Below are 23581 nucleotides of genomic sequence, written 5' to 3'. Positions count from 1 at the left end.
AGCGCCAGAGTCTTCCTGTCAACCCTCTTGGTAAAATCGGTATCAATCTTGCGGTATGCGCTGTCACCAAGTAGGCCCCGCATCTTCTCAGCACAATCCGGTCGGGGTAGGATCACTGTTGCGTTGCCCTTGTCTGCAGGTAATATTACTATGTCTGGATCTTCTCTTAGCTCCTGTGTGGCGGCCCTCTCCCTGTAGGAAACGTTCCGTTTCATCAGGATTGTTTTGGTTAGAGCTCTGCAGGTTTCGTGACGAACTTCTTCAGCAGCTTCAGGTGGAAGTCGAGCAGCTGTTTGTTCCACTGTGCTAATAATGTCAGCAATGGGTACATCTTTAGGAGTCGGAGCGAAATTCAATCCTTTCTTGAGAAACGAAATGTTGTTTCTCCGATATACGTTCAAAAAAATGGTTCAAATGACTCTGAGCACTATGGGACTTAACTACTGTGGTCATCAGTCCCCTAGAACTTAGAACTACTTAAACCTAACTAACCTACGGACATCACACACATCCATGCCCGAGGCAGGATTCGAACTTGCGACCGTAGCAGTCGCGCGGTTCCGGACTGCGCGCCTAGAACCGCTAGACCACCGCGGCCGGCGATATACGTTCAAACTTAGATGCCTGTCGTTCGGCAGACTTCCTCTGGGTTGAGTCCATTGTGGCCCATGTGACACCATCAACCCAATCCCACGTCCAGATGTTGAACCGGTTGGCCAGTTGTAGATGTAACTGTAGGAGTTCTTTGTTGGTAGTGTCCAAGCTCCACCGCGTGCAGCGAACTCTCTCTCGTATCAAAGCTAGGCTGGCACGTTTCTTGATTCTTCTGGCTGCCGCTGAGTCGGATTATGACTAAACCAAAGTCCTGACACTGACTTCCAAATACTGGGACTGTGTCATCAAAGAAGCCACAGAGATAAGAGTAAGGCAGCCACAACTAAATCGTGACAGCGGTTAGATCCTTAGCAAGGAGTGGGAACCCGCTGTCACCCGGATTGAGAATAAAAAAGATATTTCCTAGAGTGTACCGACGTCGGGGGAGAAGGGAAGAATAACGAGAGCGGTGCCGGCAGACCCTCCTGAATGAGAAGACATAGGACGCAGCGCCCAGACGGCGGGAGAACGGACGCTGTTCCCGGACCGCGCGCGGGGCGCGGACCGCACCGACTCATAGGAAGAGCCTGAGGGAGGAGGAGGATTGTCCTATATATACCTGGCGCCGGCCCACCGTCGGTCAGTACATCAGCGCACATGATGATGGCAACGTGGTCGATTGCCGAAATATTGTGTCCTATACACACTCATACCAGGCTGTTTACCCGAGATTTATTTCGTCACATAAACCTTGATTACATCATTCTGTGTGTGGGCGTGTGCTCTGGTGCTTTAAGACTATACCAGTGCAGTAGTTTACGAAGCTCGTATGTGTCTACGACATGTAGATGGAGCCCTCGTATGGGCGGCCAGGGTCCGCCCCCGGCGCCTCAGTGTCAGCTCATGCTGCGCACCTGGCGAGGCGCCACAGGCGACCTGGTCCCGTCGCCGGCGCGGCATTACCTGCCAAGCAGCTCCTAACGACCTGGAGGGCCACCACAGAGGGGCGGCTCGCCCGCCGAGTTGCAATTATATTCACCGCGGAGCTGCTAACAGCCGGCCGCGCGCTTCTGAGGGCCTCCTTCGGCACAACAGGGGCGAGTGGATAGGGGCGGGTGGTCCCGACTGCTGCGCCCCCGCTGGGCCAGCAGAGGAGCGGCCGTTATGCCGCCGCGATACGGCCAACTCGCAGCCGCGCAGCCGCCGAGTGCGGAAGCGATGCCGTCCACTACCGCCGTAATTGCCTTCAGCATTCGCGAGTCGTTAGCTGCAGCCGTTTTACCTGGCCCGAGTCCTGTCCACTTCACTGAATGCAAATTCTTTACAGGTTTCTCTCGATTGCGTGCTCAGGCACACAATCGTATTATCCCACTTATAAATGACTACTTTCTTGACTGCGGAAAAAGATTAGTCACATATTTGTTGTGTTACTAATACTTTCTGTAACTTCATCTGTGCGCCAATTTCGTCACACTCGCCGTTTACAAACAGTGGAAAGAGAGAGATAGAGAGTGTAATCTTGCTCGAAAACATGGAACCTGCATCTACAGAATGTAGAAAGTATGTCTCCTTCTGCACAAACAGAGGATATCATTTACACGTATCATCAGAAGATTTGCAAGACTAATGTATTTCAAAATTCGCAGCACAGAAAACAAAAATTGGCTCTGAAGCATGCGTATATGGTCATTTTATTGCGTCCAAATCGTCAAATAAAAAAAATGAAAAATTTAATCTATGATAACAAATAGCGCTTTTGCCATTGCAGGAGGGGTGCAGGATGGGGTGGTTCTCACAGTAATCCCGAGCAACGTCAGTAAGAGGTGGAACATACACTTGTTCCGACGCACGTCTGAATCCTTCTTCCAAAGACAGCTTGTTTCATCGATCCTGTGGTGTATTTGTAAGTAGGCTGTTTAGGTTTTTGTGTAGGTAACGTCACCTAGCGCTCTGTATGAAAATCACTGGCTGTGCTGTGTACAGTCTATGGCTTGTTGGCATTGTTGGAGTATACGCCATTGTAGTGCTGTGCAGTTCGACGTGAAAAGCGGGTAGCGTTGCGCAGTTGGAGGTCAGCCACCAGCAGTGGTGGATGTTGGGAGAGAAATGGCAGAATTTTGAGAGCTGACGATGTGGACGTGTCTCCATCAGAAAGAGTAAATTTGTAATATGGGATATCATGGTATATATATAATGACTCTGGAACATTATTAAGGTAAATACATTGTTTGTTCTCTATCAAACTCTTTCATTTGGGGTAATATGCCTATCAGTAGTTAGTGCCTTCAGTAGTTAGAATCTTTTATTTAGCTGGCAGTATTGGTGCTCGCTGTATTGCAGTAGTTCGAGTAATGAACACTTTTGTGAGGTAAGTGATTCATGAAAGGTATAGGTTATTGTTAGTCAGGGCCATTCTTTTGTACGGATTATTGAAAGTCAGATTGCGTTGCGCTGAAAATATTGTATGTCAGTTCAGTGATGATCACAATAAGTAAAGAGAGAAATGTCTGAGTACTTTCAGTTTTGCTCAGCTGTTTGAAAAATCATTTAACGTAAGAGGTTTACCAGCACTGTCATTCACTGATTATTCCAAGGGGACGTTTCATATATTGTAGAAACTAGTGAGTACTGCAGGAGGAGGTCGAGCGCATACTACACTGAACAGCCAAAGAAACTGGTACACCTGTCTAATATCGTATAGGAGCGCCCCAAGCACGCAGAAGTGTCGCAACACGACGTGGCATGGAGTCGACTAATGTCTGAAGTAGTGCTGGAGGAAGTTGACACCATGAATCTGTAAGAGTACGATGGTTTGGGGATCTCCTATGAATAGCACGTCCCAAGGCATCCCAGATATACTCAATAATGTTCATGTCTGGGGTGTCTGGTGACCAGCGGAAGTGTTTAAACTCAGAAGAGTGTTCCTAGAGCCACTCTGTAGCAAATCTGGACTTGTGGGCTGTCGCAATTTTCCTGCAGGAGTTGTCCAAGTCCGTCGGAATGCACAATGGACACCAGTGGATGCAGATGATCAGGCAGGATGCTTACGTACGTGTCACCTGTCAGAGTCGTATCTAGAAGTATCAAGGGTCCCATATTACTCCAACTGCACACGCCCCACACCATTACACAGCCTCACAGTCCCCTGTTGACATGCAGGGTCCATGGATTCATGAGGTTGTCTCCATACCCGTACACTCCCATCAGCTCGATACGATTTGAAACGAGACTCGTCCGACCAGGCAACATGTTTCCAGTCATCAACAGTCCAATGTCGGTGGTAATGGGCCCAGGTGAGGCGTAAAGCTTTGTGTTGTGCAGTCATCAAGGGTACACGAGTGGACCTTCGGCTCCCAAAGTCCATATCGTTGATGTATCGTAGAATAGTTCGCACGCTGACACTTGTTGTTGGCCCAGTATTCAAATGTGAATCAATTTGCGGAAGGGATGCACTTCTGTCACGTTGAGCGATTCTCTTCAGTCGTCGTCGGTCCCGTTCTTGTAGGATCTTTTCACGGCCGGGCCAGTGTCGGAGATTTGATATTTTACTGGATTCCGGATATTCACGGGACACTCTCGAAATGGTCGTACGGGAAGTTCTCCACTGAGATGCTGTGTTCCATCGCGCGTGCGCCGACTATAACACCAGTTCAAACTCACTTAAATCTTGATAACCTGCCATTGTAGCAGCGGTAACTGATCTAACAACTGCGCCAGAGCTTTTTGTCTTGCCATTGCCGACCGTAGCGCTGTATTCTGTCTGTTTACGTACCTGTGTATTTTAACAGGCATAACTGTACCAGTTTCATTGGTGCTTCAGTGTAGAACAACAACTAATTATCTGTAATTTATTAAAACTGGGCATAATAAATCTTTAACTTCACAAATAATTATTTTCCACGTAGACGACTTGTAATTGAGACAGTCGCTGACAGTTACAACATTTAACACTACGTCACAGAAAAATGAAAGTGCACATCAAAGTACAATTGTCCTTATAAAGTTCTCAGTAATTGTTCTGTTTGCACAGAGCCGGATCTGTGCTGTGGCGATATTCTCATCGTTAGTATTGATTTCAAGTGGTCTCTGATTTCATAGGAATTGGATGTTTACATAGAGATGGGCTGATCGGCACTGCACTCGGACAGAAGTAACTTTCCGCCTGCGGCAGCCTTAGGAACGCCCATGTCTCTGATTCGTTGACGCGTCTGGCAGCGACTGTCATTACTTGTGGTGCTGTCGTGTGGTATCATCTTTTGCATGACATTTCATTCTGCGGACGATACCACAGATCCCATACATGCTGGATTATGTTCATGTCTGGACAGGCAGGCCACTCCGTTCCGGTGATCCTAAAATGCTGACGGAACGTGTTCACTGGAACACACGATGAGCACATCAGCTATTATCCATCAAGATGAAAATTTCACTAAAATTTCAGCGATTCGCTCCCACAATTGGTTGCAGACTTTCGTTGTTGTACGGTAGAGCAGTGAGATTGCCATCGGCAATCACGAGAGGTGTGCGGTGGCTCTATGTAATGCGAGGCCAGCACACCACTCCACCATCACCTTGTTGTACCTATGAGACGTAGTGTTGGAGGCGTTTGACGCTACGGGATTGTCTCCGAAAACGCTGCCTGCGATTATCAGGGTGCAAACGGATCCGAGTTTCGGTTGTAAACAATACCCGACGGCAGTCATGGGGCGACCATTCTTCAAGTGTTTTTGCCCATTTGTAGCGGAGGTTGTGACGTTGTAGTGTACGACGTAATGCTCGCCATGCTCCTCGGGAACGGCGACTTGCTTCACACAGTCGTCTTCTAACAGTCTCTAGATCTAAAACCAGTTCGTTACGAAAGATACTGAAGTGTGGTATGTTACTCGCTGCATCTTTGTCTGACATCTGCTTACATCTGAAAGTGGGATCTTTTGTACGCTTTCAGATATAACCGGAAAACAGGCAAGAATGCTGGAAGTAAAACTCACGTTTCAGTTTCTTTCGTAATGTGCAACTTTCAGATCTACAGAGCTCTCCAAAAATGAAAAATATTTGATTCTATAGTATTAACAATGACTTACGTCAATAAAACGATGCTCGTATGGAAAATATGTGCATTATTTAACAGTTGCAAAGAAGGTTTTTTAAGTATTTTTAATAATTGTAAATTAATACAAATGAGGGTTGAATGCAGTTAGTGGTGAAACCTAACACTGATGAAAATGCGAGTATACGATAACACAAGCAAAAGAGCCTCAACAAAAGCATGCACAAAGGCTAATCGTTCGGCAGATAATTGAGGATGGATGAATACGCTTCGCCACTTACTTCAGTATGGCAGTAAGGAAAAATGCATCTGAAATGAAAAAAATTTCGATTAACTCAACATATAATTGGGCTCAGATGTCACTCGTGGTCTACAATAATTACAATAAAGTAGAAACAGCAACCAAACAGTGTTAATATTGCTATAGATATTAAGGACAAATAGCACCATTACCAGTTCCAAACTGTCAGGGTAATCTTCAGACGGCTCTTCAGATTTAAAACAATACAATAATTTATATGTTATGTTCACCTATTCTGTCGAATTTCCTTGGTACGGTGGTGGAATTGAAAATCCGGCGGGATGAACCTCTCTGTCTGAAGCTGTTAGCGGCCCCATTTGTCATTATTAACAGCGACTCGTTGCATTACTGTATAGAAAGTAACCCGTATTTTAATTTTCAGACATCTACAGTCTCTGTTCTATTTTTGTGCTGAAGATGTAGTAGGAGTTACTCCATTATTTGATAATAGAAACGCCACAAAGGCGAGTGATGGGGCCATTTTGGTTGTCAGTCGCAACACCCTTCCAGCACTGCGATAGGGTGGCGTTATTATATGATCCGTTTTGTGGTCATTCATGGCAAGCCATCCTGGTATTACGTTTCAGCAAGATAGTGCCTGCCCACACACTGCAAGAGTTTCCATTGCTTTCCTTCGTGCCTGCCAAGTTCTACCAAACCCAACAGGGCCACCGTATGTCTCCTCAACTGAGAACGTTTGGAGCGTTAAGGGCAGGGCCCTCCAAACACCTCGGGATTTGCAGGACACAAGGTCCCAGTTGGACAGAATTTGGCACGATATCCTTCAGGGGCATGTCCAATAACTCTGTCAAGCCGAATAACTGCTTGCATAAAGGCCGTAGGTGAACCAACACGTTACTGACGTTCTCAATGTGTGAAGCTCTTTCTATTGAGTAAATCATCCATTTTTTTCTGAAATCTATCGATTTCCGTCCAGTTCGGAGAATACCTTCGTGGTGCTTCTCTTTTGTTTGTCTTAGAGCGTATTACAGCTACCCATTTACGACATTTTTTTTAAATTCGATGTTCGTCGAGGTACAACATTATCGCAAAGTTCTCTTATACTTACTTCTTAAGCTATCTTTCATTATGTGGCCCATATCTTGCCTGGATTTCACTTCGGTTTTGGACAGCATCTCTGTTGTCCATCATCTTCATTTTATGAATGGCTTTATTTTCATCTTAGACCGTGTATTCTCGCAAGTTGCATTCAACTTCGCTAAACTAGACTGCTCCGATATTTTTTTCAAATGTAGACAGAATTTCAGAATTTCTATCGGTAAACATTTCTGATATTGTACATTCTAGGTGACCACAGGGAGATTTTGTTCCCATATAATATCTGTTGTTTATTCGGCACTTAAGTGTAGTTCATTGCTGTGCTTCCTTTGGCATTTACTTTGTTTCTCTATTATGCCTAAGATCCTTCTAAACAAAGTTCTGTGTCTACCATTTGCTCTACAAAATCTATTTAGAAAGTATGAGAAATATTGCAATGTACTGGGCATCTGGTTCAATAGCAGTCCATGGAGATGAATTTGAGTGTTCGTGGTTGTTCGTTATTTGTTTCGTAACGTGCTAAAACTTTTCGACCTTATAGATTCCTTTATTTGAATGCTTGTTTATCGTTAGTGATAACAGTAATACTATTGTTAGTTGCGTAAAGACCATGTTTCTAGATTAGTTTTTGTAACCTGATAAGGCTCTTATTCTCTCTTCGTTGGCTGTTACTGTTCTTCAATCTGCTTGGGTCCTGATTTCAGTGGAGACTTATTCTCTCTTTGATCAACCCAACAGTGTAACTTTGACGGAACTGATTTCTTCTGAGCGCTCTGGAGGCCCTTATTAAGTTTTTGAATGGTTTGGGGTAATAATGCCGTCTAGAGCAAATTTTTCTATTTGACCCCACTTCGGCGATTTTCATGTCGATGATGATGATGAGATGAAATTGAGGGGATAGCACATATTTCCAGTCCCCTAGTGGAGGAAATCCCTTTCTGGCTGGGAACGTATCCTTGAACTGCAGGATCTGGAACTTGCAGCGCTGACCACTAGGCCACGAACTGTGGACAATTTTTCGATGTATGGCATAATCTTGTGTGTAAGCCTCATTGTCGGGAGTCATTTAACATGTCCGTAAAATTACAAACTTCGTTTTCTGATATCTGCTGCCAGGTTTTCGTCTACATCTACTTCAACATCTATAGTTCGTAAGCCACATTGAGGTGTGTGGAGGAGGGTACTTAGTGTGTCAGTGTCGTTTATCCTCTTTCCTTTTCCAATCACGAATAGTTCGCGGGAGGAAATTTGGCGGCGAGCCTCCGTGTGTGATCGAGTCTTTCAACTTTATCGTCATGCTCTTTTTGCGAGATGTACTTGGGACGAAACAATATTCTCGTATTTGTTGACTCTTCTAGGAACGTAGCCTCTGGGAACATTAACAGCTAATCGCACCGCGATGCAGAACGCTTTCCCCGCAGCACCTGACACTGGAGTTGACTAATTGTCTCCTTGACGCTTTTGCCCTTACTGGATGAACCTGTAACAAAACACCCTGCTCATCGTTGGATCTTCCCTAGTTCTTCTATAAATGCTATCTCGTAAGGATGCCACACTGACAAGCAGTATTGGTCGAACGATGGTTGTGTAACGTGCCTTCTTTGTTAATGCACAAAATTTCATGAGAAATCTTCCACTGAATCCCATTTTGGCACCTGCCTTTCCTGCAATTAGTTTTATGTGGTCTTTCCTCTTGAAATCCCCTGTGCACATAATCAAAGACATTTTATGCAAGTTCTCCTTCCAGTGATTGTTCTGCAGTAGTGTACTCATACAATAATGGGTCTTTCTGTCTATGTACACGCAGTACGTTACATTTGTTGATGATGAGGAACCATTCACACTCCCCGCACCAAAAGACGATCGTCTGCCAATCTTCCTGCATTTCGCTACAATCTTCTCGCAAAGCGACTTCTTTGTGTTCAACGGCAACATCCGATGTTGTCTGCTATGTTATTTACATATATAGTGAAAAGTAATGGACATATGACACTCCCTTGGAGTACGTTCGAAGATACCCTTAAGTTTGAAGACTTCAGTCCAGTGACACAATTGGTCTGAAATTTAGAACGCCCTTATTTTATTCACTAGGCGGCAGTGCGGAACTGTATCGAATTCCTTACCGTAGTGAAGGAACACGTCATTCGTTTGGGCGCCGGTATCCGCCACCCCTTGGACCTTATGGACGGACAGATAGAACTTGGTTTCGCACGATCGTTGTTGTCGGAACCCATATTGATTCCCATAGAGTGGAATTTTTGTTCCCCGGAAATGTCATAACACTCGAGGTAAAACACGTTCGAATATTCTGCTTCTGATCGACGTCAGAGAAACAGGCCTACAATTTTGTGCGTGTGTTCGACGTTCCGTTTTGAAAGCGGGAAAACATGTACTGTTGCTTTACTTAAAGTCAGTTTGTATCCGACCACTATTTTTTTGACAACATTTTTCGTTATGATCCTTCGACCTCCAATCAGAATGTTTCTTAGATCGCCTTTTCTGTTGAGAGTTGTAGTTTCGTTCGCGTAGACAGCTTAGAGTTTGATCACCGTTTTGTAACGTATAACGCTCGCATCTATTGACGTTATTATCATTATTATTATTGTTGTTATCACCTGTCGCAATGTTCATATAAACTTATCTGAGTCATGGATCTCTGTAGATAATAAAAAGTTCCAAGAACTACATGCGAGAAATTTCAGTATGTTCAATTCCTAAATGTTAATAAACCCAACAAAGGTGTATTTCACGTGTGTTTGTTACATCGCAACCGGTTTCCTTCGAGATGAACGCCATCAGGTGACATTCTTCATCACTAAATTCTCACATTCTTTTAGTTACAGAAATGTGGCGGTCTCACAATTCACTGCTGTTGAACTGCCATATATTATTCTAAAAGGATGATTCTGGAAGACGACGAGCACACTGAATAAATGTGCCGGTCCCCTGCACCATCACGACCAGCGGAACATGCAGTGAACATAACAACGGACTGCTGTATACTGGGATCGCCTGGCAGGGTCGCGTTTTCGCTCGGTTTTCATGCGTCGAAAAGATAAAGGGCACAACCACTTGTCTGGACTTTAATATCGTCTACAGAATTTTTCAGAACGCCTGTGTTATCGGAAAGGTGACGCTCTCAGACCTTTGATAATTAAACGGCAATAAAAAGGAGCGTGATTTCCTTCGAAACAGCAGTACACAGAGGTCTCCGGTCGGGAAGCACCAGCAGTCGGTGACGGATGGCAGCCTTATCGCACTTGCTTCTGATATCGCTGTAGACTTCGAACAGCTGTTACAATCCCCGCCTCTCTCGTGACGGTAGGTACTGAGCAGCAGCACGCTGAAGCGGAGTAAAGTTCGTTTGACAGCGGCTGCCAATGCGCTTGATTCGTTCTGAGAGTGAGGGACAGAGAAAGAACAGCCCTACAATACAAGTTGCATTGAAAAAGTTATGGGAATTTCCTAATATTGTGTGTTCTATTAGTCAGATCTGTGCGATTTTTCGTTGTTGTGTCGATAGATTCATACGAAAAGTAACTGTAAGTGTTATACATTTCGGGTATTTAGTCAGTTGTCAGGTATCAAGAAGGTTAAATGTGACTTGTCAGTGTCGCCGATTTTTTATTTTGTGTAAAACTGATTGTAAAATTTGTATTGCATTTCGTTACGAGAACGGAATAAAGTGCTGCAGTGATTTAGAAACCTTAAATATTGCTTTTGGTCACTGCTATGATTGAAACACGGATTTACGAATTGTGTAAGTGTTCTGAAGTTTGCCGTGAAGATACACTGAAGTTGTTGAGTGACTTCGATGTCCCAGCACACCATCAACCGACGAAATCGTGAAAAATGTGGAGGAAACGATTGTTAACGATCCTGGAATCGTAGTCGGGGAAGTCGCTGACAGTTTTGTGATATTGGTTGCCTCAATACGTGAAACGTACTCACATATTTGATGAGAAAAGTGTGGCAGTAAAATATGTGCAATGTGTTGCATTTTGAGGAAAATCATCGGTGAATACAAGTTGCACAGGAAACGTTAGATAAAGTCAACAGCGGCGCAGAACTATGCAGAAAAGTGTCGTAGTCGATGAAGAAACTAAGGTTCATTCGCCCCATTTGACGTATTTTGCATCTCCAAGAGCTAAAAAAATTCAACAAGTGTGGTCACATGTGAATGTTATGCTCACAGTGTTGTTCGATTTTTACTGCATAGTGCACGAAGAGTTCCTGCCACAAGGTAGAATGATCAATAGAGATTACTACTTTCAAGCTCAAGGCTGTTTCCGTCTAAAATAAAAGCCCGGGTTTGGGACGAAACTTTTTATATCTATGGCACAACGACAATGCATCTGCTCACACTGTACTACATTGCTTCTGTCGCCAAAATTATTTTTTACGGAAGCAATACTACAATTTTGCCCCAGCCTCCACTTTCGCCAAATATGGCTGCTTGTGACTTCTTTCTGTTCCCAAAAATAAATAACCTTTGAAAGCATCTCGTTTAGCAATCATACAAGAGATTAAAACAGCTTCAGTGAGAGAGTTGAAACCTATCTCAGAGATAGAGTTCCAGAAGTGTTTCAGAGATTTGGAAAGGTGCTGGTATACACCAGTATACACGAATAAATAAAACTTTTCCAAGCTCTGAAAATTCCTGTTTTCTTTTTAACCCACCTTGTACACTGCATGTATGTTACTTTACACCTTCCAGAGAACAGTTTTTTTTTGTGAAACTGGCGCATAGCAGTTTGCCTACTTAGGAAACACCACATTTCAGTCCGTGTCACTTCTGACAATATTCCCATCCACTCTACAGCTGACACTGGTTTCGTTAAGCCGAATTACAGTTCTAGGTATTGCTCTCGATACAGTTTAACAAATAATGATACATATGTGTAGGACATTAAATATCGTTTCGTTACCGAAGTCACCACCGTTTAGGAACCACTTCAAGCACGTACCCCCCCCTCCCCCCCTCCCCCCTCCCCCCCCTCCTCCCCCGCTCCTCCTTTATGAAAACTGTAGTACTGTAGTGCGTGGGAAATATGAAACAGACGCGCGCCTGTAATCTACCAAAGCCTGGTGTACAGGGTTTTCACAAATTACCGTTACAGACTTCTGCGAGTTGTAGAGGGGAGTGCGTACATAATATACTGAATAGGAATCCATTTCATCAAACGTGCCTTTTCAGTTCTAGGGCAGTTTCAATTCATATGTTTAACTCACCCACTTTTGCATTAGGAACTGAAGTAGACGGTGACGTATTACAATTACTGGCTAAACATTTGAAAGGAAACACAACGACACATTGCTTCATCACTTACGGACATTTGTTTGTATTAACACTTACGTTATTTGAAAACGAAAAAAGAACCTAACTTAATGTACGTACGGAACAATACTAATGTATTATAAAAACGGCTCGATATGGCGGCCACAAATGTTGTTACAGACATTATACTCACGGAGCGTGTTCTGGTAGACACTCTCCATCCCACCTGACGTCTCTTCAATTTCTCGTGCACCGGCCAGAACTCGTGCTAGCACATCTTCCACTATCTCTACAGGAGTCTCGTAAATCAAACTTAGCATAAACTGTGATAAATGCATATTTCGTTATATTTCCTTTTGCATTGTTACCTAATATTTCTGCTGCGTCACCCTAATTCAATTTCTCAAGCAGAAGTAGATGAGTTAAACATCTGAATTGAAAGCGTCGTAGAACGTAAATGGTATGTTTCTGGACATGGGTTCCTATACAAAACATTAAGCAGTCACTTCCCTCTACAACTCCTACAAGTTTGTAACGGGAATTTCCGAACGCCGTGTATATTGCCATAATAACGGCTCCAGAATTCAACCTGTAAAGGTGTTATGAGTTACACTGAAATCCAAATAAATTTAAATTTACCTTCGCTCTGAGCGCGTCATCTGTTTCGTTCCTGACGCGTTTCGTTCAGCTCTAGCGTTTTCAGCATAAATTTTGTTACGAGCGCTCGGTGCTGTGAGCAATTCATCGTTCCGCTTTTTAGAATACTGTCAACACAGATACTTCGCCTATCGAATACCAACGATCCAACTACATGCGCCAATCATCTGTTATTTGAATGTTTGGCCAGGAAGCTAAATACACCTTTAGTTTTTTTTTTTTTTTTGTAGTACGTACAGTACAGATCTACTAACTCGTCATTGTCATTGTTACCAAGTTGGCAATTTCTTCACCGCTCTCACACAGAATTTTCATGGTTTGTGTGGACTACTCACCTTACAGAGTGTTGGGTGCTATAAGCATGGCATTAAGTATTCGCACATACAGCACTCAATTATAGGTAAATACAGTAGAGAATCACAATATAATACGTTCCCTGTTATATTAATTGTGTCTTTTAACAGCATGTGAAATAGATAATTAACGGGTTGCAATAAACTGCGGTTTTCAGATAACCTTTACCATGGTTTCAACGGATTTAAATCCGACTTCCTGAGAAAGACAAGAAACAAACTTCACACCAGCAAACAGCCGGTATAACTATCTCCACAAGAAATGTGTCGTCAACGGTCTGTACGTGCATATGTGAAAGTTAATATCCCTAGAATCGAGAGCTTGTCACATCAGTAAATCCAATATGAACATGGTTTGATATTTTAAGTTATTGGTTTTAATGAAGTGACAAGCCCTTGATTCTAGGGGCATTAACTTTCACATATGCACGTACAGATCGTTGACTACCCATTTCATGTTGTAACGGGACATCCTCCTCTAGCATTACTTTTCCTCAACAGTAGTTGTCGACTCCAGTATTATTTTTCGAATTTTGAACAGGTCAGTGTTATCTCAGCCGCGTTTCTGAAAACTTTCAAATAATTTTACACACACTATGTTATATTTCAAGCTAAAATTTATGAAAACGAATTACTTTATTTTCGGTATATAGCCAATTATGGCCGATAATTACTAGCAGCCGGCCGGGGTGGCCGTGCGGTTGTAGGCGCTACAGTCTGGAGCCGCAGGACCGCTACCGTCACAGGTTCGAATCCTGCCTCGGGCATGGATGTGTGTGATTTCCTTAGGTTAGTTAAGTTTAAGTAGTTCGAAGTTCTAGGGGACTGATGACCTCTGAAGTTAAGTCCCATAGTGCTCAGAGCCATTTTTTTAGATTAAAAATACTTAATTAGCAAAAAATACTATGTCAACTGTTTGATAATCTGAAACAAACACAACGATATCGTTATAGATCCCACTCTAGATGCCTTAGATCAAGAAAAAGACGAAATGCGTCTGGGAAAAAGAAATTGAGTCGGAGCAAGGAAAAGCAGTTTTATTTACAAAACAAGTACTACTGTGCTTGCTGCGGGGGATGGCAACGCAAGAAAACTTGTAAATTTTCAATATTTGTCATTATACGATCAGTGGGTAAAATATTCAATATGTTCTTGTACATCATTAGGTTATTAACTGTTAACAGAGTCTTCAAACTTGTGGATAACTGTTGTTCACTCCACGCTAGACACTGTCTAACGAATTGTTTCTTGTGGGCGTAGAGGAGGCAACCAGCACTCACATTCACATCAATGCTAGCGCCGTCTAAACATTCCATTACTGAAGCGCCGGCTGAGAAATGTCACGAGAAACATCTACTGGTGTATGCCGGAGTCGTACTACTCTCGCTATGAAGTTTTCGGAACTACGTACATATGTGCCGTCCTTTACATTGATATGAAAGACGCAGTTTTCTATTCGCACCGGGTCTAATTTGCAGCCACAACAATGGGATTACAGTAGCTCTAGGTGCGAAATTTAGTTATATTGGTTCATCCCTTTAGGCTCTGCCTCGTTCATAATCGTGTCGGAAAATTCTCTTCCTCTTATGTCACAGTGCTCCGTCAAGCAAACAACGAAGAAGTAAGTCTCCCACATGTTTCATTATTAGAAACACCAAGTAATTGCTGTAGTGGACTACATTTGCGTTAGGAGCATTAACGGAGAGTTATGGTTGTATCAGCATCTATGTTTCCAGCGTGCCTTCTTCCATTGCTAAAATTTTTTCCGTTAACACAGGGGTTTCTGCGGGAGGTGTGAAGTCCAAGAAATCTCTTACTGCTGGGAAGCTGGAAGCTATTGTTGTCAGGGAACTGCTGGAGGTGTGCAGAGACCGGCGTGTAGAATGGCCGGTGTCCATTTCTGCAGCTGTTGCCGCCTTCCTCTGGGGAGCGAAGTTCGGCCCTGAAGTCGCCACTTGTGCGGGCAGCGTTATCTGACAGCCGCCCAACATCTTCTCGCTCACTCTCTGGGACGCACACAACTGCTGCACACAAACGTCTTCCAACAGGATGCCGAAGCAACAGTTCCTATCACGACAGATACAGACTTCTAGTGGAAGCGTGTGACACTGCTCATGCAGTGAAAATTGAAGACCGGGCCAATGGTACAAGTTGTTTCGAAAACGAAGCAAAGAAAAAACGCAAATGGAACACTTCCGTTCCTTTTCACAGTAATCTCCATAGATCTTAATGTTTATTGGGATTTACAGTTTCTTGAAACTGTTAGTGAAATTTTATTTGTTTATTATTATTATTATTATTATTATTAATGTTAGTTCCACTCGACTTTGAGTGTACACGGAAATGTGATTCACATTATAGTGCCCTGCAGTTTTGATAATTGCTTACCTACTCAGGATTGACCTGGTAGCGGCTTGTGATGATACTCAGCTGAAGACAGCGGAGCTCGGTCAATTTGTGAATGTGGTTTCCACCAGTTTCCCACCGTGTTGACTTCTGCCCATCATACAATTTAGGTCCAGATCAGGAACAGGTGTTCCAGTTACCCAGACATTTGTGTACTGTAGCGTTACCACTGTCTCTCGAACTCCTGTTATTTTCGATATCAATTCTCAGGATCACTCACCCTATTTGTGTTGGTATCTGCTGTACTTTCTCTTTCGTCGTACTTTTTGTCGGTTAACCACGTACTGGATGTTTAATAGTTTTCGTTGTATCTGGTGATCGCTTGGACCACTAATCCAATCATAAACACATTTCCTTGCTCACGGTCTGCTTTTCATACATTTACACCAGAATCACATAAGTCTTAAGTCTCAACTTTATTCACAATTTTTCACAAAATTTGGTTAGGTCTAACGTTTTGCAATAGACGGCAGTAGCTGCAAGTGGGGTTCGGGTGGTTGGCCATAGGTGTAATACAATAAGCTTAGGCATCGGAAAATATAATGCCATAAAAATATTAGTCGATTTGTGATTGCATCATGAGGTTATTCTCGATTAACTACGTCAACTTAGGTACCCATTTCTCGCCATTTGCAAGAAGTTTTAATTTTCTGCTTTAACATGAAGAAATCTGCGGGTGTGGCTCATGAAATGCTGGGTAAGGCCAATGGTGAGCGAACTATTAGTGAAAGACCGTGCAGAGAATGTTTTCAATGTCTTAAGAACTCTGATTTTGATGTCGAAGACCAGCATGGCGGTGGAAGACAGAACGTTTTCATAACTACTGAAACAGACGAAAACAGTCACAGGACATGATTACCGAAAGCAATTGATGCGTTCGGGTCCAGAACTGAAACACAAACGGCTGCAATACAGCGGTAGAAACGTAAAGGTAATTTTGCAGCGGGTCAGAGCTCGACCCCATGTCGCAAAACCCGTCAAAATATACACGGAAATGTTGAAATGAGAAGTCTTATCCCTCCCGCCGTATTCTCCATACGTTGCTCTCTCTGACTACCACCTTTTTCGATCAGTGACATACAGTCTGGATGACCAGCACTTCCGATCATACGAAGAAGTGTAAGATTGACTCGATTCATGGATCCCCACAAAAGACGCCCATTTCTTCCGCCACGGGATTCGTACACTATCCGAAAGATGGGTGAATGTAGTGGCCAGCGATGGGCAAGGGTATGAATCACAGTTTTTTGTAGGTTTTTCACAATAAAAAAGGCGTAAGCAAAGTTGTAGATCTAGTATGTTTACTCGTTGCTCCAGTTCACTAAGAAACAATTCCACACATTTACTACATTTGGTAAGCTGAGTAAGACGAAGAAACTACATTTTAGTGCAGTACACGTTACTATTCGAATGTGTTCACTAACAAAATTTTTAGACACACTGCTCTTCACATAACTGTCCACTCTCTCAACTTTTTAAAGACGCTCTATCTTTTAAACATACACTCACCCCTATGTAATGCTCAGTTGTCCACTATATGTCATGAAAGGGCTATCCGTCAGCGTAGAAGGAGTTGGGACGTCTTGTGTTGACCGTAGAGAGCCAGTAACAGCAGCGCTCGTTAGCCACGAGAGCTCAGTGACTTCGAACGTGGACTAGGGCGTTGGGTGTCACCTGGTTAATCAATCTAACAAAGCCATTTCAACCTTTCTAAGGATGCCAAAGTTGACAGTTGCTTATGTAATTGTGAAGTGGAAATGAGAAAGAACAACGACAGAGAACCCGCACCGGGGTGATCTGAAGTACCGACTGCCAGGGACCATCGAGCATAGCGGAGGATGATCGCATGAAATCAGCGGCAGGAATCAGTGTTGAGTTTCTAAGTGCTACCAGCAGTCCAGCGCATAGAATGACTGAGTTTAGGGAGTTAAAATGAATGTTGTTCAGTTGTCCTGTACTCAGTGCTATGTGACACTTGAGGTGATGAAAAGAGCAACACCACTGGACAATGGGTACGTAGGAACGACTGATTTGGAGTGGTGAATTACGCTGCGCACTGTAACAGTCAGATGGTCCCGTTTTGATTTGACGAATGTCTGGAGAATGTTACCTGGCATAGTGTGTAGTGCCAACAGTGAAGTACACACGAGGCCGGATTAGAAAAAATGGTTCAAATGGCTCTGAGCGCTATGGGACTTAACGTCTATGGTCATCAGTCTCCTAGAACTTAGAACTACTTAAACCTAACTAACCTAAGGACAGCACACAACACCCAGCCATCACGAGGCAGAGAAAATCCCTGACCCCGCCGGGAATCGAACCCGGGAACCCGGGCGTGGGAAGCGAGAACGCTACCGCACGACCACGAGATGCGGCCGGATTAGAGTTTCCGTGGTTCGTGTGTAGTCGCCTTACTGTGCTTAAGAAAACGCTAAATGCGAAAGGAAGAGAATACATTATGCAGCATTACGTACTGCGTACAATAGAGGAACAATTCGGAGATCATGATTGTTTATATCAAAATTACAACGCTCTCTGTCATAAATCAGCATTTTTGAGGCAACTGTTTGTGGACAGTAACAGTCCTGAAGTGAACTTACCTGCTCTGAGTTCCGAACTGAACTCCGTGGGAACTCCTTCAGGCTGAGTTAGAACTTGGACTTCATTTCAGGCCCAAGCGTTTCGGATGTCGAGGAAGAATGGACTGCCATTCCTCTACAGACATCCAGACACTTCATTAAAAGTGTCCCCTGCAGATTTCAAAATGTTATAGAGGAGAAGGGTGGACACACGCCGTATTAATTGTCCACTAATAGGTTCCAGACGTTTTCGACGAGATAGTGTAACTTATACAACCATAACCGCACGTAACAGAAAGTGATAGAGGTTTCGTTTCTGTTACTTTTAAATTGCATGTGATGATTAGTTTCGATCACTGATAGTCGCTAAGATACGGACTCTATAAAAGACAAACGAGACATGGTTGCGTGTATGAATTTGTTACAAACACTTGTATTAGCAGTAAAGACTCTTTCACTTTTGTATATTTCAAGAAAATGGACGGTTATTATTACTGTTATTATCACGATTTACCCATCCAAGACAGTCTATTAAGGTAATTTGCAAATCTGCAAATTTACAACTTGTTTATGGAACATGATGAAGATTTCTAAACATCATATGAATTTTGAAGTCCAGAATTCGTCAGTCTTGCGACCTCGTACATCTGCTGAAACGAAATGATTCAGCGTGCTGGTTACAGATTGTTTAGCGCTGACCAAGAGGTGTTCTGCACCTCGAAGTTTTCTTCATATAAACGTTAGACATTCAGGAACCTATACTCACCTAGCCAACCTCTTTTCTGCGTAGCGTCACACCAGCTAGCACTCTGTCCTTTTGTCTCCCACGTCTGGCAAGACAACTGAAAGCCAGCAGCAGGCTATTCAGGTTATGTGTACGTCTTGCGGGCGCCTTGTTTCGTCACAGTTTCATTCGTTGAGCGGAAGATGATGCAATTCGTGCTGTTGTAAGGAGATAACACAGTCTTAACTTCAGTCTAGGACTTTATGCTTCATTCCCATACACGGAAGGTCTGATGACATCTCCCCGTTCTTTCCTCTCAACCTCTGTCGCTGATCTGAGTCTAAAATCCGGGGCTTCTATGCATATGAAGTGCCTGATTTTGGCAACTGAGGCAACCTATCAAGATATGGTCCGTCTCATGCATTTACATCTCATGTATTGACTCAAAAATAATCACGTAGCTGATTCTCAGTACAGTCTGTCTCTTATAGGCTTTCGTTGCCTAGATCTAGTTCCATAAGCAAGAAATCTGGGACAAATAATGTATCTTCAAGTAGGCATTCTACAATGTAAATTCATCCCTAAAAATCTGTTCACTTTTATGAGTGACTTTTATATGGACGTTGTCTCTAATGACTTTCGAGTGGGTTTAAAGTGTTGTCTTGCATTTGTCGAATTGCATACTTTAGAGTTAAACAGTACCTTAAATCAGCATTTATAATCTCAAACCATTCACCAAGATGTTTTACCTGATTTGTTAGAGATTTACTACACTGCAAAAGTTATTGCCCTGTTCCTTTATAATCTGCAGCACATAACGTTTACAGACTTTCTGACGGAAGCAGACAGTTTATTTGAAGGGCTACGAACTGTCATGCTGTGACATTATGAATTAAGAACGAGCAAAGGATTAAGGCTTAACTTTTAGTTATGGCGGCATCGTTATAGAAGGCGCACGAGATCGGAGTGGACAAAGATATCGGTGGAAATCGGCGATGACTTGTTAGTAGAAACTCTGCTAACAATCACCTCAGCTGATGTATGTAGACCATGGACAACTTAAATGAGTGTCACACTAAATGTTGCTGAAATGCAAGGAATTCGGAAACAAAGGGCACCGCAATTTATCACGCTCACACAACTAAATCGTTGGAGTGTTGTTTATTGAAATCTCGAAGGCAGTGAGAATTCCGAAAAGAGAAAATGTAATATTATAGGTCGGAAGCTCATAGAGCAATGAGAAATCGGTAAAAGAGAGGCATTCGGTGTCAGATTAATTATACATTGTTAAGTGTGTAGGGTGCAGTGGTATACGTTTGGAAGACGTCCTTGATAACAAAATAGTTAAAAATACATTACTTTCAAATAAGATAACTGATTATACACAGTTCTCATTTACTATGTAGATGAATGTAAATGGTGTTGTAGTCAAAGTTTAATGTTTTAACATCCGAAAAATTGTAAAAAACATAATTTAGTAATAAATCGTATCTTTCCTTATATGTTGCAGTATATAGAGCGAAATTATTTATTTTTCTGCCTGAATATCCCGGCGGAACTCGTGACTTGATTGATTTTCCATAGTTATTTTATAATAAAATGTAAATAGATCTAACATTATTCAAATGGCAGCCAACTGTTGCATAACAGTTAGTTAAAAGTACGTATGAAATTGTGTTAGAATTAGGACCATTACTCATTTGCGGTTGTCAGTGCTGATCTGCCGTTATCGATTATGATGAGATTGCAGATCATAGCAGAAAAAAGGAGAAAAGTACGAAGTATAAATATTTCCTGTTATCCGCTTTATGCCCATTAATAGTTCTATTGTTGTCAGCAGGGAGGAATAAATCTGTTGATAGGGATTCTTTTCGAATTTATTCACCAGCGTGAAACAACAACTTCACGACAATGTATTGAGGAGCGATAAATGCTGGAGGCTTATCGTTTAAGACTGGACGAATTTTAAGGAATTTTAACATTAAGGGTGTGTTCCGTCCACCTTCTAAGATTGGGGCACTGCTCGGCTCTGTGAAAGATGATTTGGGGCGTAGGAAACCCAATGTGTACAAAATTCTGTGTCAAGGTGGGAAAGCTTACATTGGCCGTTCGATTCGCACAGCGCATGACAGGTGTGTGGAACATCGCCGTCATACGAGGCTACAACAGCCGGAAAAATCGGCAGTAGCAGAACACTGCTTAAATGAGGGACACAGTATGAAATTTGATGAAACTGTGGTAGTTGCCAGTATTTCCGGTTTTTGGAACAGTGTCTATAAAGAGGCGATTGAAATAAGGTTGGCTGATAATTTAATCAACAGAGACAATGGGTTTCCTCTTAGCAAGACAAGGAATCCTGTATTATCTCGCATCAAAACTGAACGTTCTTCGGCGCGGCCCTGAGCGCGATATATCGTTGCCAGCAGTGTTCCACTAAGGGCGACGCCACCTCCCTGTCTTGGAGGGCAGCAACCGTGATGGGCAGTGTATGCGCCGTGTACTGAACGGTGGCCCATATAGGACGTCGATTTGCAGCCTGGCGTCAGTTGTCAGCAGTACTCATCAGCAGAAGCAGCATTTTCCTGAAGATGGAAACCAGTTGGATCGCCGAAATATTGAGTCAAGTTGATTTTAGGATCCGGCAGCAAACCCGAAGAGACTTTCAAGACTTATTATGCCGGGAAAGCCCACGTAATCACAGTAGGCTGCCCATCTGGACGAGTTTCAGGGTGACCGTATCGTGGGATTGCGGGAGGCGGGATAGCCTTGTCGCCATACTGTGTTCTACACCGGTCGTACGGAAACCACCATTCCCGATTTCTGGCAGCAATGGATACAGGAAGGCACACATGCACGACATATGGGACGTGGACGTCCAATGTGCACCATATAGAGGGAGCACCGAAAGGTTGTCCGCCAAACGCGAGCAGATCCGACGGGAATAATAGGGGCCATTCAGGGGGCTGTTCTGTCGTCTGTGCAACAACCTAGCAAGTGCTAGTACCGTGTATGACGCAGGGCTCGCTGCACACGCCAACCATTATGACTCCAGCCACTCACATCCCCACAGCATTGCGCCCCATTCAACTTGTGTCAACAACCACTGCCGTGGTGCAGTGCGAACTGGCAGAAGATCATCTTCAATGACGAGTCGCGCACTTCTACCTTGGAGGCGACAACCACCGTATATGTGTCTGGAGGTGCAGTGGAGTGCCCCATGAAGACCGGTTTGTGATATCCCATCACACGTTCCGCCATTCTGGTGTGATGATGTGGGGAGTGTTATCCTATAGTGCCCATTCACCATTAGTGTCCCTAAAGGGCTCTGTAGCAGCTGCACGATACCTGAATGAAGCCGTGCAGGCTGTAGCTCAATTGTTCGTGAACGTCCACGCCCCTGCCCTGTTTCAACGGTCAGTTCTAGTTCTCAAACCGCTGCCACATGCCGAATGTGCATTTGAACTGTGAATATTCTGCCACGGTCAGCCACATCGCCCTATCTCTTCCCGGTTGAGAATGTGTGGGGTGCCATAGAATGTGGCAACAGGACTTCACCTCCACCCGCCAATCTGTAGGATCTGTACGCTCAGTTACTAGCGGCGTGGGATGGATAATCACAATAAAATGTCTGAGACTTGTAAATCTCCACGCCGCACGTCATGATGCTTGTATTGACAATCAGGGGGCCTGACGTACTAACAAGTAAGTTTCGTACCCATGTAGCACACTACATGTTGGTCCACGTTGAAAGTGTAATCATTTCGTACGCGTGGTACCATCTACTTGCCTACCAAGAGTGATCGCACTCTTCATTGCTCTTGTGGGTGCAGCTCTTTTTCGATTCCCGGCGGGGTCAGGGATTTTCTCTGCCTCGTGATGACTGGGTGTTGTGTGACGTCCCTAGGTTAGTTAGGCTTAAGTAGTTCTAAGTTCTAGGGGACTGATGACCATAGATGTTAAGTCCCATAGTGCTCAGAGCCATTTGAACCAATCATTTTTTGCAGCTCTTTTTATGGCGTTCGTTATTTCCGAGTGGAAGTGCAAACGATGTTTCTATGACCATTGTCTTATGTATAGAGATGTATTATTTACATTTATCTATTTTCGTTTCAGAATAAATTATGGCGCTAGCAGTGGAGAAGAATTTCGTCTGGATCCTGGTGGTGCTTGGGTACCTCGTTACCATAAGTCTCCAGGTATATAGTTATAATAGATCAAAAAATAACCTTCTCGTCGCTTTCTGCAGATCACTTCTGAATGTTCCAAATCCAGCGCTCTATAACTGTAGTCCCCGTGCAGTAGTATTGAAATGATGTACCGGCAACTGAATGTGAACATAATGTGGGAGACAACGTTCAGTCAGGGCTACTGCCAAAATGATTCTCCAGTGGATAAAGTAAGCTAGTTATTTTCCCTCATGACATGTAAGTGATGTCTCATATTTTCAGCGACCTCTATAGTCCCCAGCTCCTGACTGTGGAAACATGCTGTGCTGATATTTGAACTGCCAGTATGCTGATATTTTATAAAATGTAATAGTCAGCCTAATTACCTCGGGGTGACCTCAAGCAAAACCATTGAAT

General features: G+C 43.5%; 1 protein-coding gene across 3 annotated transcripts in view; it reads left to right on the top strand.

Moving 5' to 3' along the window:
* LOC124615410 overlaps positions 1-23581 on the top strand; it is a 349233-nt gene that overhangs the window by 173072 nt on the left and 152580 nt on the right. Inside the window, exons 1-2 of one of the 3 annotated variants that reach the window (XM_047143271.1) lie at positions 10194-10322; positions 23112-23194. In XM_047143271.1, the coding sequence (XP_046999227.1) occupies positions 23120-23194 (75 nt within the window). In that variant the 5' untranslated portion in view covers positions 10194-10322; positions 23112-23119. Of the gene's footprint in view, positions 1-10193; positions 10323-10737; positions 10897-23111; positions 23195-23581 lie in introns of those variants that run through there. The other 2 variants (XM_047143273.1, XM_047143272.1) reach the window with 2 other exon arrangements.

The sequence above is a fragment of the Schistocerca americana genome, chromosome 5 (genome assembly GCF_021461395.2).
Source record: "Schistocerca americana isolate TAMUIC-IGC-003095 chromosome 5, iqSchAmer2.1, whole genome shotgun sequence".
NCBI lineage: Eukaryota > Metazoa > Arthropoda > Insecta > Orthoptera > Acrididae > Schistocerca > Schistocerca americana.
This window is presented reverse-complemented; position numbering and strand designations above follow the sequence as displayed.